The sequence below is a fragment of the Python bivittatus genome, unplaced genomic scaffold (assembly GCF_059951505.1).
Source record: "Python bivittatus isolate LINGU-HERP-01145 unplaced genomic scaffold, Pbiv_v1 ctg000590_np1212, whole genome shotgun sequence".
In the NCBI taxonomy this organism is placed as follows: domain Eukaryota; kingdom Metazoa; phylum Chordata; class Lepidosauria; order Squamata; family Pythonidae; genus Python; species Python bivittatus.
Window position 1 is genome coordinate 5,334,866 of NW_028277086.1, and position 16,363 is coordinate 5,351,228.

General features: G+C 39.1%; 1 protein-coding gene across 8 annotated transcripts in view; it reads left to right on the forward strand.

The window, feature by feature from the left end:
• The window catches only part of PTK2 (protein tyrosine kinase 2), a 224,564-nt gene that overhangs the window by 140,598 nt on the left and 67,603 nt on the right, over positions 1-16,363 (forward strand). For 6 of the 8 annotated variants that reach the window (XM_088148916.1, XM_088148917.1, XM_088148915.1 and 3 more), the window contains 3 exons: positions 1,399-1,429; positions 2,604-2,656; positions 12,028-12,045. In XM_088148916.1, coding sequence (XP_088005042.1) covers positions 1,399-1,429; positions 2,604-2,656; positions 12,028-12,045 — 102 coding nt within the window. The remainder of the gene's footprint in view (positions 1-1,398; positions 1,430-2,603; positions 2,657-12,027; positions 12,046-16,363) is intronic. The other 2 variants (XM_088148919.1, XM_007425593.4) reach the window with 1 other exon arrangement.

Sequence of the window (16,363 nt, forward strand, 5' to 3'; positions counted from 1 at the left end):
ATATACAAAACAATTGAGAGAACAAATGAACCGCTACATGAGATGTGGTGGAAGAAAGTTTTCTTCTTGACTCCCTAACAAAGAGCTAATTTAGCTTTGGTACCAAGCTACTCCTGAGACAGAACCCCATTCCACTAGTGGGAGGGATATCGGATAGGTCCAAGTTCTAGTTTGGAGTAAAACCAGCTCTTCAGAGAATGAATAGAAATTTTAAGCTTCAAAGAATGGAGTGAGACACCAAAACCCATGATGGGTGCAGTTCTGTGCAGAAGAGTTTAAGGCTCACCAGGTTTTCTGTTCTCTGGAGAAGTATAGTAGTTCTAGCTAGCAAGTACATTTAGCTTTCTTTTAAAAAAACCAAAAACAAATAAGCAAACAAACGAACAAAAACCAGGCATTTTGATCATAACTATTGTGCTTGTATAACTAGTCTCGTTAGAAACTTGTTTCAGCTACTGTACAGCAGTGTAGAATTTCAGGAAGCTTTTGTAGGCAGAATTTTAGACAATTTGATGATTCACGGCTCCTTCCCAAAAATGCTCATCTTTCTGATGCTCATATTATATGAACTTTGAATATTTTGAGGAATTTTAAATAGCTTATTCAGTGACAAATTTACATTGGCAAATTAAAAAAAAATGTATGCAGTAGAATAATGATCTCCCAAATATGCTTGTTTGGATGGGAGCATTAGTGCCAGCATACATATTTTTGCACTTCAGAAAATTTATTTTGGCTGCCCTGAGTCCAAAAAGTTGCCCATAACTAAAGCAGGTACAATTTGCACTGAATGCTTGCGATTTTTGCTAAGTAGAACCATCTGTTTCTGACAAGAGTGCTTGCTACTAGCTTTTTCACTATTTTATTTGATCTTCTCTTTCTCCCGGTGTATTGGTCGTACATGTCTTCTGAGAATAGCATGGGAATGTGAAAAAGAAGTAGCTGGTTTCTGCAGAGCAGAAATTCAGTTTCTTCAGAAACTCCAAGACTTCCTTTATAGTTTTAATTTTCTTTTTTCTTTTAATGAGAACTTTATTATATCTCAAAGTACAGTTAAAATACAAAACAAAGAATACAGCAAAGATAGGTAGAAAATAGAACTAAAAGAAAAAAGACAAAACTATAATAGTGAAAGTAGATAGAAATTTCTACTTTCTGTAGTTTTAATTTTCTGACAGTATAGCACATTTTTGCTCTTTCAGTTTTAAGCAGTAATACATGATGTACAGTGCTATATTGTTCTTCATATATGAGCAGTTTTGTGTCAGAAATCGTAATATTGTAAGGTGGTATCAAATATAATTAGCTTAAGTTAATATGTTCTATTCTTAAGCAATGTACTTATGTATATATTTTATTAACATGTGGCAATAAATATGTTTTTTCTTCTTCATTTAGAAGGTGAAAGAGCTTTACCATCCATACCAAAGTAAGTTTTAATATTTTTGTTGGAAGCTTAAAGCATTAAACTGAATACCTTATTATTTTGATTTATACATTGAAATCTCCAACGTAATCAATTGCAAATTTTGACTGTAAGGGAAGACCCATATATAGTTCAGTGTTAGAATGAAGACTTTGCACACAGAATGCATACAAACCTCAGTATCTACAGCTAAAAGGAGTTTGGTAGCACGGCTTGATATCCCTGTTTGCTTCAGAACCCAAGGGAACCAATACTAGTCAGGAGGCAGTATTAAAGAAAATTAGAAAGATAATAACAGTTGCAGTATTATTCAAAATGGATATGGTAAAATTTTTATATTCTCCATTGTACTAGGTAACCGTAGGGGTATATGCCTTTCATTGCCCAGTCATTATATCTTCATTTTGCTTGGGAAACCGAAAGTAGGTATAATTCAGTCATACCAAATTAAATGTCCATGGTTTGACATTATCTGTTGCCAGCATCAGCATCTGATGCCTTTCGGCAGCTGGGAGAGCCCAGTGCCTATTGCTGATGATGCCTGCTCTGGGCAACCCTTCAAAGAAATGTAGCCTTGTACTTCAGCATGCTTCTGTTCACTGTATTCATTCAAGAAATCAAAACAAGAGGGATAAAAAATGCAGTCAAATTGCTGAGATGCTAATGGTCCCGATCTACAAATATCACTGAGTATTCCAACCTCTTCTTAACACATACTTTCAATCTATAACTATTTCTTTTGTTCAGTCTGAATGGCTCTGTGCAGTGTATATGAGCAGTCCAAACAATGAATACATTAAAATGACCAATGCTCAGTAGAGTTATATCTGTGATCTATTTTATAGATAATTATTAATGACTTCAGATAATTAGAAGAAATTCAGAACTATGAAGTTGTTCATTCAGTCAGCTTTTAACAATGTCATTTTGTAGCATTTCAGACTTGGTCAAGCTGAACTGGTGGAGTTTAAAATGGACTCTTCAGATAATTTCTTCTATCCTTGGTCCCCAGGTGAATTTAAAGTAGTAGAATCACTTTCCCCCCTGCAAAATTTAGCTCTGCAGAAGACACATTGACTCTGGTAACTGAGTAGATACCTTTCTGGAATGGGCAGTCTCTAGGTCTTGAACTGTATGGAACATGCAGTATTCACAGTTGTGAACTATTGTGTTACAGGCTGGCCAACAATGAGAAGCAAGGAATACGATCACATACAGTCTCTGTATCAGGTAGGATATCTGATAGATTTTTTTTTTAAAAAAGGATTTTGCTCACTTCCTGCCAGTATTCCCTCAGGAGAGAAAAAAGATTGAACAAGGTTTTGTGAGAAGCAAAGTTAATCTTCTAAAACTTGCAAGCAAATCTTATTTAAGATTCTTTAACTAAATTTTGGTATTAGAAGCCATTACAGTATTGCACGCTAATTGTTTTCATGCAGGTTAATTTCACAATTCAGATCTGGGAGCTATCATATAGGGGAAATAGCTGTAAAAAATCCTGTTTTAATGTTGTTATGAAAAAAGAATTTGCTTTGATAGAGCATTGTATATATAGCTATGTGGGTTTAGTCATCGGTGACTGAAGATGATATAGTGGTTGTGAATTAAGGGTTTAAGGATAATTGCTTCATTTTAAGGTATTCACTTCTCTTGTTTGTATTGAGTCACTGGATTTAGGATTGTTTCAAAACAAAATGTAAAGTAGTAAGTCTTCATGAAGTGAGAAGCTGCCTATCACTGATAAAGTAATGGCTTAAAAAGAAATTGATAGCTGTTGTTGTACACTGTAGTTCTGCAGAGAGCGCGGGATATTGAGCCAATGCTTAGAATCCTAACCTAATAATTAACTAGTAATTAATCAGTTTTACATCCCCATGAGGATATTATAATGATCACCCAATCCAAATGGGTATGAGTCATGCATAATATAGAGTAATGAAGTTCTGAGGGAGAAAAAAAATGGAAAATTCAATTTAGACTGGTCATTGACCATGATAAAGAATCTATCTAAATTCAGTTTGTGGGATTCCACCATGGGAAGCCCTTCAAACGAAAACAGTCAATTCGCTTTTATATCCTTTCATACTTCACGAGGATATTTTCTTGAGTTGCTGTTAACCCTTTGAGGTAGGCCAGGTCTGGAATTAGACACCTCAAAGACTATTGTAACTCTGTTGTTGAAGGATATAATAACACTATCTTGAAGGCCTTCCAGAGTTTCCCTGTGTCCTTTCTTATACCATGCAGAACCAAAATGGGGTTGTTATGAGACTCTTTCTTATGCTTCTTCTTTCCCAGAGCTGCTTTTCATTTACTGACTTTTTTTTATCTTTTAATGACTTTTGCATTCCTTCACTGTCTCTGCCTCCCTCTGCAGTTGCAGGTTTTCATATTCAGGAGGGGGCATTTGATCACTTGATCCCATATGAAAATATTAACTCTGCAGAATCCTTTTGAAATTATCAATTTATACACATGTCAGAATAATCTTCTGAGCACTGTGCCAATTAAATGATAGGCTGCACATCAGAATTGAGTCACTCTTCAACCTAAGGTGTATCATGTAGGAGCAAAGAGAAAAAGGAGATAGGAAGAGACCATCTTTGGGCTCAAAACTGTGTTTCTCGTTTTTCTGTCTCTATTTTTTTTCTTTTTTGCCCATCTCCCCCTTATATTAGTTTCCCTGGCTTGTGCATCTGCACATAATTGCACTTATTTCATGAAAAGAGTCTAATACTCAGTTGAAACATAACTGCAAATGTGAAGAGCCAACCTGGGAAACTGATGACCCTGTTCCTCTTGACCGGCTGTCAGGGCAGCAGTGTCTGAAAAATACAGATCAAAACCAAGAAGGGAGAATTTTTTAATTTTTAGCATTTTGTGTTTTGGATGTAGCAAAAGCATTTATGGGTTTCTAAATGCTGTTCATGCAGAAATATTGGTTGGGCTCTAAAGTGATTCATACAATCCTACTGATTACTCATGCAGATTTTGTTTCTTCTACTCATTTCCCAACTATTATTTGCATGGGAAAAAAAACCCTGAAACTGTAGCCTGGCTCCTTCCAGCTTTAACAGCTATTGCTGTTGCTACATGAAATTCAGTCATGGGCATAGATCGTTAATTTGAAACTGTAGTAGGCATAGGCTTTGGGGTCCCCCCCCCCCACATATACTAACTCTTGCAAAGAAGTTATTTCACAGAAGTGGCACACATTACTATCCTGAATGTATCTTAATGGTACTGAACAATATAAGTAACAGATGTACATGGAACATAATTAATGCTATACTGCAGTGTTTCTCAACCTCAGCATCCTTACTGTGCAGGGACTTCAACTCCCAGAATTCTGGATGGGGAATTCTGGGAGTTAAAGTCCACACATCCTGAAGTTGCTGAGGTTGAGAAAAACTGCAGTATAGCATTAATTATGTTCCATGTACATCTGTTACTTATATTGCTGAACAGTATTGAGGTAGCTTATAATCTTTGTGTGTAAAGCTAGCTGGGGTTCATGAATGGCAGAATGAAAATAATCTTTTGACAATATTTAAAGTAAGGCAGGACTTTATAGATAGCTGAAAGATGCTCTCTTTCAAAGAAACCTAAAGTTCCTTTGCTTAATAAACATTTCCAATATTCATTATGATTTTCAAAGGCCTTTAGCTATAGGCAGTAATACAGCTATTTATAAACATGCCCTGCAGTTTTAAAACTCTATTCAGCTGCAGCTGAACTTTTTTTTTTTAAAATCCCACCTTATTTATATATAACTCAAGGTGGCGAGCATACCTAATACTCCTGCCTCCTACTTTTTCCCACAACAACCACCCTGTGAGGTGGGTTGCCTGTCAGTAGTTTGCTTCTTCAGTTATGCCCACTTCAGAAGTGAACTCTCAGTCAAAATAGCAAGAAAAGTTGTAAAAAATCATTGAACTAATTTGAGCCTCCCCTGTAGCATATATGTACTATTTCTCACATGTGTGTAGGCATGCACGCACACTGTCTCTTTCTTAATTTGCTCAGAGTCCTGGTCTGTAATCTCTACTTTCAGTGCCTGCCAATGGAGGAAGGAATGGAGCTTCTGAACATAAGAAAATTTTCTTTGCATTTCAGTTTCCACATTTGCACTTACTCCTTAATATTCATGATTTATTGATTAGATTTATATCCCCCCTTTCATTCAGGAGCTCAAGGTGGTGTACATAACGCTCCCCTCTCTTGTTTTCCCCACCACAGCCACCACCCTGCGGGGCAGCTCGGGCAGAGGGAGTGACTGGCCCAAAGTGACTGCTGTGCCTGAGGGTGGACGAGGACTGGGGTCTCCCTGCTCCTTGTCTGCCACCATCATCTATTAGCCTACTCTAGCTGTCTTCTCTTTCTATCAAATGTTTCTTCTCCCCCAGAAGGTCAGTGAAAGGGAAGGGAAAAATGACTCTGCAGCCTCTCGTTAAAGAGTTGGATTGAACTATTATTAAAGTTGGATGGAATGCACTTAATGTTGTGGCATCATGTAACTACACAATCAGTTGAAAAATTGACAGTATCCTGGAGATCCAGCCTCTTCCAAACACAGGATCTGCCAGACAGAATGCTGCTGTGGATTGTCCTGACAGATAGCAGCCATCCAGCCTCAGTCCAACTAGTAAAGAAGAATACATCTTTTCTTTATGGCAGTTTGTTCTGTTGTTGAACAGCCCTTTCCTGTTAGAAAGTTTGGCCTTTTGGCAGTCGTTTAATTTTAGAATCACTTTCATTTTTTCTCTAGGATACTCTGTAGTTGTTTCCCCATTACTGCCTCAACACTCTTTCCTAAAAACAGAAGATTGGAAATCAGGCAATGGTTGTCCAAAGTGACTGGATCCAGGATGGGCGTTTTTAGGAGCGGGCACACCACAGACTCTTTTCGGACCATTGACATCATCCGCTCCTAAAGCGAGGAAGGGCAGTGAGTCAAGCCTGCTAGTGGTTGGGTCATTCTAGGGAGCACCGTATCCACTTTAGCAGAGTTCACTGGCCAAAAGGCATCCCAGATAACATGGCCAGATACTGTCCCAGTACTACATTGAACTCTGCCCAGAAGAAGTTCAATCTGATGAATCTGAGTGACTTCCTTTAACAAAGGGTTGTCCGAGCTGAACATAATGACCAGTCAGAAGCTCAGACAAGCACACATGTACTTTTTCTTTAAAAACTGATAAAATGACAGATATAAAAGTGGGAACGTTAGGAAGGTCATCTGTATGCATTTTAAAAAAGTGACTAAATCATAATATGCCTTAGTTTCTCTCAGAATGGGGATTTCATGGATCTTATGCTGGTATTTAGCCTTAGATAACATTTACCATCCTATTTGGGCTTCACTCCTAAGCATCTTCAGCTCCAACAAAATACAGGCTTGTGCTCTAGGGTTAGGTACTCCCACAGAGAAGTCCCATCTCAGTTATGAATAAAATTGTGGTGCAAACAGCAGGTTATCCTCTGATGATCATATACCTTTGGGAGGCTGATATATATGAAGATGTCCTGCTGTGTTCAGTGGGTCTCTATGAACAGGCATTGTTTGAGGCTGCTAAAATAGAAAAGTTATTGTTTAGGATGCCCTGTAGATTAATCACAATATTTTTGAATGATTTTAGCTGTAACTTGTAGGTGACAAGCAGTGTTCTATTGTTTTCTCTTACAAATGTATTTATCTTTTATTTATGGGCACCTGCCTGCTTCTGTTGATTTTCCTATTTTTTCCCCCCACCATTAGAATCAAAGAATGTATGAATTGGAAGGGACCTTATAGATCATTAGTCCAATACCATGCTAGTATGATAATCTTCTAAACCAGTGTTTCTCAACCTTGGCAACTTGATGTGTGGATTTCAACTCCCAGAATTCTGAGAGTTGAAGTTCACACATCTTCAAGTTGCCAAGGTTGAGAAACTTTGTTCTAAACCATCCGTGGCAGGTAGCCAACTGTCTTCTAGCCCTCAGCTTCATTAGGTGAATATTATAGTTCTAGAAATGTCTGGTTTAAAATCTTTAATTGTGGGCCTGCTAAATTTAAACAAAGAGAATTGTACCAAAGGGCTTGGTTGTAGACAGATTTTATGTCACGTTCTAAGTGAAAGCTGCAAGCATACAAGTTTGTGTATCAGTTGTTTTTTGATATAACGTGATTGTATTATCATAGGGCAAGTTCATAGTACATCACAAAGTAATAAATTGGACTAGGCTCAGATGTAAAATAAAAGCTGTCGAAGCCCTGATGAAACTTTGCCATGGTATTATCTCTGTCAGGCCAGTTAATGAACTTGTCATCAATCAGGTGGGGAAGAGAAGTTGCTTTTGGGAACAGAAACAGAGAAAGCCATAATGATGACAATATATGGTGAGCCACATGAGTGCCCAGGGCTGTGGTGTTAGCTTGTATTTGTCCAAAAGCTGAAGTAATTGGGAACACAGCATTATATTTCCAATGGTTTGTCATCTGCCTTAACATGGCAGTTAGGATGTTTTCTGGAGTACTGTCAGAGGATTTAATTTTGTTCAAGATTTCAATAGTGTATTTTATTTAACCAGGAATTATATGGCCTGAGAATAGGATGCATATAACTAGTTCCTCCAGCTGGGATCATATCATTTCCAGAAATAATGACATTTACAGCATTGCTTGCTTCTGCATTTTAGGCAAATGATAGAGATATCTCATCCTAATATAAGTGTATTTCTTGATCCTCCAGACAGTTCATTCATCAGTTAATGTCCTTTTGGTATTTGTAAATGGAAATAGAAGTTTATAAAATGTTATGAGTTCTAGGGCAGTAAAAACTTTTGGAGGTGAGTATTTTTAAGTAAGATGTTATTTTTCTATTCTTGCCCAATGACCTGAAAAGATATGATATTACACAGGAATTTTCAGTGATAAGTATCATTTTAACTATAATTAAGGAATACATATTATGGCTGCCATTGGATCACTTCATAATTCCCTCTTTTCCCAAATTGTAGTATCTAATTCTCTATTCTCCAGATACTTGTGGTATTGAGTTCCTGTGAAACAGAATTGCAAACAGAACAGAAACAGTTCTAAACCCAAACAGTTGTTTGTAGCTAAGATGGATATTGCTCACAGCTGAGTATTTAAAAAGTAAAATAGAAGGATAGAATAGTATCCTGAGACAACAGTTGAATTTAAGAGTTACAACAAACTATATTTGTATGTTCTTGTCTGTCATCCTCAGTGCCAACCCAAAGCTTGTGTTCATTTTGGTCCTTGATTTTAAGGCACTCCAGTGTTTAGCAGCAAAACAGCCACTCTGTGCCTTCACTTCTTGAGCAAAAGACTGGTAGTAGATTTGGTATTTTTGAATATATATGCTGTAATTGCTCAGAATTTGGTTGATGCCTACTCTTGGAATGGTAAGCCTCTGATAACTATGAGATTATCTCACCACAATTCAACCCAGAAAAAAGGAGTTGCAAATCTTTCATTACCCTCACCTGTTAGTAATAAGTCCTTTATCCTGGGGAGAATAGTAAGTAAAATGGTTGAGTACTATGTGGTGATTGGAAATGGCAGGATATATATAATCCTGTGGTTATACAGGTTGTCTTTGCTTGTTGACTGCCTCGTTCAGTGACCATTTGAAGTTACAATGGCGCTGAAAAAGTAGGTTTATGACTTTTTCACCTTGAATTTGGTCCTTGAACTTGCGGCCATTGCAACGTCCCCTCGGTCACGTGATCACAATTTGGATGCTTTGCAGCTGGCACACATTTACAACAGTCACAGCATCCCACTGTCATGTGATTGCCATTTGTGAGCTTCACAACCGGCTTCCGACAAGCAGAGTCAATGGGGCAGTCAGCAGCAAGTCACAAGTCACAGTCATATGATGTCTTGCTTAATGACCCATAGTGATTTGCTTAACAACTATGGTGGAACTGACATAAGTCCTGCACAGTCATGTGTTGTTTCACTTTACAACCGCACTGCTTAGCAATGGAATTGTCAGTCCCAATTGTCAGTAAGTGAGGACTATCTATAATATATTAGCATGGATAAGAGTTGTAGTTCCATATTGCTAAAGCTGGAGTTACCAAGCTTGCTTCACTTATAAAATAAATAAATAAATAAAATAAAATAAAATAAGTGAAGCATGCTTTTAACACTTTCACAATTCCATATGATCAAGGGACTGGTTAGTTCTGAAATTAGCTTATGAAAACCAGAACAATGCTTTATGCTGGGTCAAACCACATAATTCAGTATTGTCTACTTTCACTGATAATGGCTTTCTAGGATTCCAATCCTCAGGAGTCTTTCTTAGTTATTTTATTCAAGGTCTTCAGTAAAGGTTTTAGGAACTGAATGCAAGACCTTCTCCCTGCAAATAACATGAATATATGTTTCCTCTCCGGGACAAGTACAAGCACTGAGCACAAGTACAAGCACTTTCATAAATTGCACACTGAAACCATTCTGCCCCACATGAACACAGTTTAGCTTTTTCAGTTACCCTTTTGTTTAAACATTATTTGCCATGGTTTACTAGAACAGTTGGAATGGTTTCCTAATCAACTTTCTGTATGTCTTTCCTTCCTATCCATCATTGCTGCCTTACCGTTCTAGAATCAAAATAATTTGTGGTTGCTCTGGTAGTGGGATCTAGCATCAATTTGTGATTGGTTGACTTTGTGCAAGCGAGCGATGGGGAAGGAATTTGGAAGTGAATGAGTCAAGCGATATCATCTGTCCAGTCCCTGAAGTGGGACTGCCTTATAGCAAGGAGCTTTTTGAGACACCCTTTTCCCAAAATATTATTAAAGTAGTTTAGAGTGAAATAAAATAGTCTTTATTTGAACCTGTGATACATAAAATATTTTTTCATGTGTTTTTTAGTATACACATCCACATGAAATTCCAGAGTTGTCAAGAATCATCAGAATGATCATCTGTATAAACCGTTATAGTATATATATCAAAATGTCTTGTTCTGGTTGCACTTCAGAAAGGGTTGATGGATCTTAAGTTTTTAACAGCTCTTCTTTGCTCACCTGCTTTTCAAAAAGCCAAGCAGAAGTAAGAGATATATTTCTGTAATAGAAGATAAATATACATAATAAATATATAGATAAATATTCTTTACAGCTAGCAGACTGCAACATTAATCTTGTGCTTTCTTGTGTTCATTGCTTGCAGCTGTCCTGACCACTTTTCTTAGTAATTTTCTGCAAGAAGTAGAAAATGAAAAATAATTTTTCTTCTTTTTTCATTTTCTGCTTCTTGATAAAGGAGTCACTCACTGTCAACATAAAGTAAAGAAAGCCAGACATTTTCTCCCTTTTGTCTTCTGTTCACATGAATCACCAGCTAAGGGTATTGCATTGCTCTTTCTTTAGGTTGCATCATTAATCCAACAGCTATACATTACTAACCATGTTAAAATTTTGCTCCCCTGAGGCTGCAGTAAAATTGTAAGCAAAGTTCCAAGAACCTAAACATTATGCTGCTGAAATTTTAAGTCTGCATGCTTTCTTGCTCACTGTCTATTTCCCCCCCCCCCAATTGTTCAGTGAGTCACAGGAAATATTTCTAATTGCTGCAAAGGTGGATCTTTGGTGGTGGTGCAAACCTGTTGAATAATGACTGTGAAGGGAACCCTCCAAATCTTTCACTTAGTAACCTGCTTGGGCCAATACATGCTTGAACCCCTGGCACTGACATACAGTTGTGTGTCTTAAAGCAGCAGCTATACAATATATTGGCGTCCTAACAGTGTGACCATTGTACACAGGTCCAAAGGTTGCGTAGACATTATGGTGGGAAGACTTATTGTCCCGTCCATGTTCTGCAGTGGAAAGCTCAGTCCCATTCCCTTGTACCAATGACATAAATTCAAGGAGGAAAGCCAAAAGTTTGTCAAAGTGTGACTTTGGGTCCACCCAGAAAGGCCTCAGAAATAAAATGGAAATGTCGTGTGGTATGTGCCCAAACCCTGATTATTGGACCTTAACAAGTTGTGCTTCACCAGAAACTGGGTTATGGAGGGATTTGTTTTTCTTGTGTGCCTTATGGGGGAAAAAAAACGTTTTCAGTACAGTGCCTAGTTTCTATAACAACTTTCAAAACTTATTTCAGTCCCATCTGCTTAGGATGGCAGCTTGTATTTCATTGACAGTTAAAGGAGTAGCTAGATCACGGAGTAGAATGACTCTCTTGAGGTTGTTTATCCAATGAATTAATACTGTTGGGGCTGGGAGAGAGGGGAGAGGCTGCAGTGGACGTCAGCAGTGAAAACAGTGGCCTAGTTTTTCTCCCAAACTCTACTGAATTAGTGTGTTGTCCGCTGCCTGCATTTTGTGATTGCTGTATGAAAATAAACGATGGGATCCCGACGAACACCGTAATTACCATTGCCTTATCACAGTTCCTTGGAGCTAGGCATGTAAGGTGACTATAGCACTTTGTTTGCCTTTTTATTCTCTTTTGCGTACCTGTGATTGTAACGCTGTATTTTCCCATTTCTTTCCCTTTTTTCCCTCTGTCCCTTCCCCACTCTTTCCCTATTGCTTTCTCTCTTTTTGCATGCTACCCGGATCAACAGATGAAATTAGTGGGGACGGTAATATGTGGTTACGTTCTTTAAAATTTTGTGTGTGATTAACATACCATTTGCAGCCTCAGTAACTCAGTTGCCACTGTTGTTGTTTGTAACGACGCCCCCCCAGCCATATGTTTAGTCGCATGTTTAGTTGCATTAGACATTTTCTGCTATGCTACAGTCATACAATCCAGAACATAGTGCATGTTTCCTTTAAAAAAAGAGAGAAGAAGGAACAGAAGTGAAATGAAGGCTGCTGAAAATAACAATTGTGCATCTAGAGCCCTTTGTCTCCTCCTTAATATCTGGTGTAAGTTAATTTGTGTCTTCACTTCATAACCCTATATAACTACTACCTTACTTCTGGCAACCAGATTGTGGTAGGGATGGGCAGAAATAAGCCATACTGGGATATCCAGAGGATAAAGAAGAAACTAGATGCCCAACTGTCAGCATAGCTTGGCTCTGGAAGATGACTTCCCCTCCTCTCAATGAACGAATAAATAAAAATAAATAAATACTCCCGCTTGTATGCTGAGCTTGAACTGTGTCAACTATAGTGGATTGCTGCCCGCACCACAGCCAGCTGCCACAGCGCCACAGCGCAAAGCCCCAGCCACCCCTGCCACCTGTGCTCCGCAGGCCCTGCCACGCCCAGCTGACCTTCGCCGTCTTTCTCCTGCTGCTGACGAGGCATGCCCGGCCTGGCCCTGTGTGAGGCAGCTACTGGCCGCGCTAGCCCTTATTCTTGAGGCCACTCACGCCATTTCAATAGCATGTGAAGTTTTCCAAATATCGCGCGCTGTTCTTGCAGTGCTTTAGAAGGCTTCTGAGGCCTTCTTAAAACCTTGTGAGAAGGCCGCACCCGCCGTTCTCCAAATTGCATGTGCTGTTTGCGCGATGCTTTGGAAAGTCTCAGAAGCTTTCCAAAGCATCGCGAGAACTGCGTGTGCTATTTGGAGAACGGTGTGAATGGCCTTGGGAAGAAGGCCTGGTGAGGCCAGCAGCTGCCTCGCATATGCCCAGGTCTGGCGGGCCTTGTCAGCAGCGGGAGGAAGATGGCGAAGGTCAGCTGGGGGTGGTAGGGCCAGAGAGGACAGGATGACAGGGTCAGCGAGTGCAGAGTGGCAGGGCAAGCAGAGCACAGGGTGGCAGGGTCAGCAGAGTGCAGGATAGCAAGGCCGGCAGGGCAAGTAGAGCGCAGGGTGGCAAGGGCCACAGGACCTGCAGGCTGGTAGGGTGAGTGAAGTGCAAGGGGGCCAAAAGGGCAGATATGGGGGGAGATGGGTGGGGGAGGTGCAGAGGAGGCAGTCCCTTACCTTACCGAGGCTTGGGGCTGGGAGGGACCCTCTGGGAGTGGCTTGGATCAGGGTGGGTTCTCACCTAGCAACTGGTGGGATTCCGCTAACGATAGCAACAGGGAGTGCTGGGATTGCCATTGCTAAGTGGGGTGATCACGTGACATCACACTTTACAACCTCATTGTTTAGCGATGGAAATTCCGTCCCAATTACCGTCATAACTCGAGGACTACCTGTTATATACAAAAAAGGAATGTTGTCTCCATGGGGTAACTCAGTGAGACAGTCTGAAATACCAGCTGGCATACCACTTGTATCCTGAGATGAAGACGCTTCCTTAACTGTGAATCCCTGTCCTGACCCTTATCTGCCTTAGCTCTGCAGTTCATAGGATGAATTCTTAAAACTTCAGAAATAAAGGTCAAGAATTGCTGTTTATCTCAAATTTAACAGCATCCTAGAACTCTTCCTTAGTATAAAACAGTGTTACAGTAGATGAAAGGGAAACATTTAAAAAAATATCAAGAGGGCATAAATTAATCAGTAGTCCCTCCTTCCCACCCACTTATAGCACTGGCATTTTCTTTAAAGTCTGTGAGCTTCTTTTTCATCCCTCAAGTGCTCAACATTGGAACATTTGCAAGTTTTGAAGTGTTGATGCCTTAAGGGAAGAATTATATTATGAGCTTCTTTTCCCTTTGCAACGAGGAGTCATGAAGTCTGGTTTTAGAAACGTCTCTTGACATCTGTTGAAAATGTCCACTAAAATGAGTTATAAGATTTTTTGGCTAAAGTTGTCTGTGCATTTCCCGTGTGTGCCTTTCCGCATTGTTTTCCCAAAACTGAAAGAGTGACTAATAAATTAATCATAAAACTAGATAAAGTTAACTGTAAACTGCCTAGAGAATTCTTGTTGGTAGCAAGAATAGCAATGTTTAATTAAACCAAATTAAGTTTAAATAATTCAAAACTATTATACAGAGAGAGAGAGAGAAATTTTATTTTGCCTTGAAAAAGTAACTTTCATTTAACTTTATAATGTTCTTTATATGCTTTGGATCGTGCAAAATTAATTGTGCAAAGAATTGTGCAAACAATCTTATTTGAGGATTCTGCTGGCAAAATACAAAACTAGCTTATTGAAACTAAGTACCTGTGAAACTACTAGTATTGTTATTTGCAATTTATTGATTAGCTTTAGGTCTAAATAATATGTAAGTGATGGACTGAATATATCGCCAAACCAAAGATCCTATTCTTTATGTATTATTTTACCATTCTGCCCTTTTTCTGAGGAATTTAGAATTACGTAATTTTAGTGATTCTGTTAACAGCCATGTAGGAGATGATTTAGAACCAGCTTTTACCCAATTGCCAAGAAGGGCTTTGAATTCAGGTTTCTCTCACGTTGAATAAAATTTTTGCTGCTACTCACCTCTTGGGGGAAAAAAAGCCTGATTAATAACATAAGAAAATTTTAACCATGCTGTAAATGTATTATATAACAATAATTGCATGTATATAGGATTTATTTATTTTACTTGTATACTAGTTCTGAAGTCTCCAAGTGTCTAACAATATAAACGAAAAATAATCCCAGAAATAAATCCATATTTATCTATTTTATTTATTATTAAATTTATATGCCACCCATCTCCCCCAAAAGGTGACTCTGGGCGGCTCACAATTATTTATATATTTTTATAAATATATAAATAAAAATAAAAATATTAAAATGAAATTATCTATCCATCTATATCTATCTCTATATAAATAAATTAAAAATAGACACAAGTATACAATATTTGCAATCCCACCTTCAAATCACAGAACATCCCCCTCCTGTGCCTTTACAGTTTTTCTAAAGCCCAGAATGGATGAGGCTGTTTGGATTTCTTCTGGGAAAGGATTTCAAGGAGTGGGGCAGCTACTGAGAAGGTCTGTTTTTGAGGCTCTGCAGGTGACAGTTCCATTGAGACATGACCTGGAAGGAGTTGACCCTATTTGATCAGGCAGTCCATTGCATAACAAGGCCTGGAGCCATATAGGGCCTTAAGGGCAACAACTGGCATCATAAATTATACTTGGAACCCTAACTATTGCCTACAGTGCCTAGGCCACTGCATTCTGTACCAATTTACCTTCTGGATGTTCTTCAAGGACAGTGCCACGTGAACACAGTACAACAGGCTGTATGGGAGGTGACTACGGCATGAGTGACTATGAACAGGACTTCTTGGTCCAGGAAAGGTTGTAACTGGCATACAAGGTATAACTGCAAGAGCCCTCCTAGCCACAGCTGCCACCTGCTCTTCAAATAGGAACTGTGAGTCCAGGGGAACTCACAGATCACAAGCAACCTCCGAGCAGGGGAATGAAACCATACTCGGAGTCTGTTCCTCCCTATCCAGAACTTGATGACTTCCAAGCAGTAGGCCAGTACTGCCACCTCATCACCTGTTTAGCCCAGGGAAGTTGGGGATCATCAGCAAATTTGACTTTGTGCTGGTGTATTATTTCCCTCACTGATTCCACATATAGCATCCCCCCAGAGATAAGTATGGTGCCCACTGTTCTAGGGTTCCAGAAGGCCTTAAGAGCTGGTCTGTTCCCAGGCCTGGGATTAGTGTTCTAGTGGTTGGTTTCTTTTTGTTTTTACTGTTATGGCTGTTTTTTATTTGGTTTGGGCTGTTAAGTTTTGTTATGTTTTTAATTGTATATTTGATATGTTGTAAGCTACCCAAAGTGCCTTTGTAGAGGGATAATAATAATAATGTGGAGAGATGAGAGATCTGCCTGGTGGCCTCTACTGGTTGGAACCAACTCTTCAGGAAGGAAGTGAACCACTGCAAAGCAATACTCTGTGCTGTAATCCTTCAGAGATGATCCGAAATGTCAATGGTATCAAAAGCCACTGAGAGTTCAAGGAGGACTAGAAGGGTTGTACTCTTCCAATCCCAGTCTCTCCAAAGATCATCCACTAGCATGATCTATGCAGTTTCTGTGCTGTATCTGCTGCCCAGATGTTCCAGTAACAG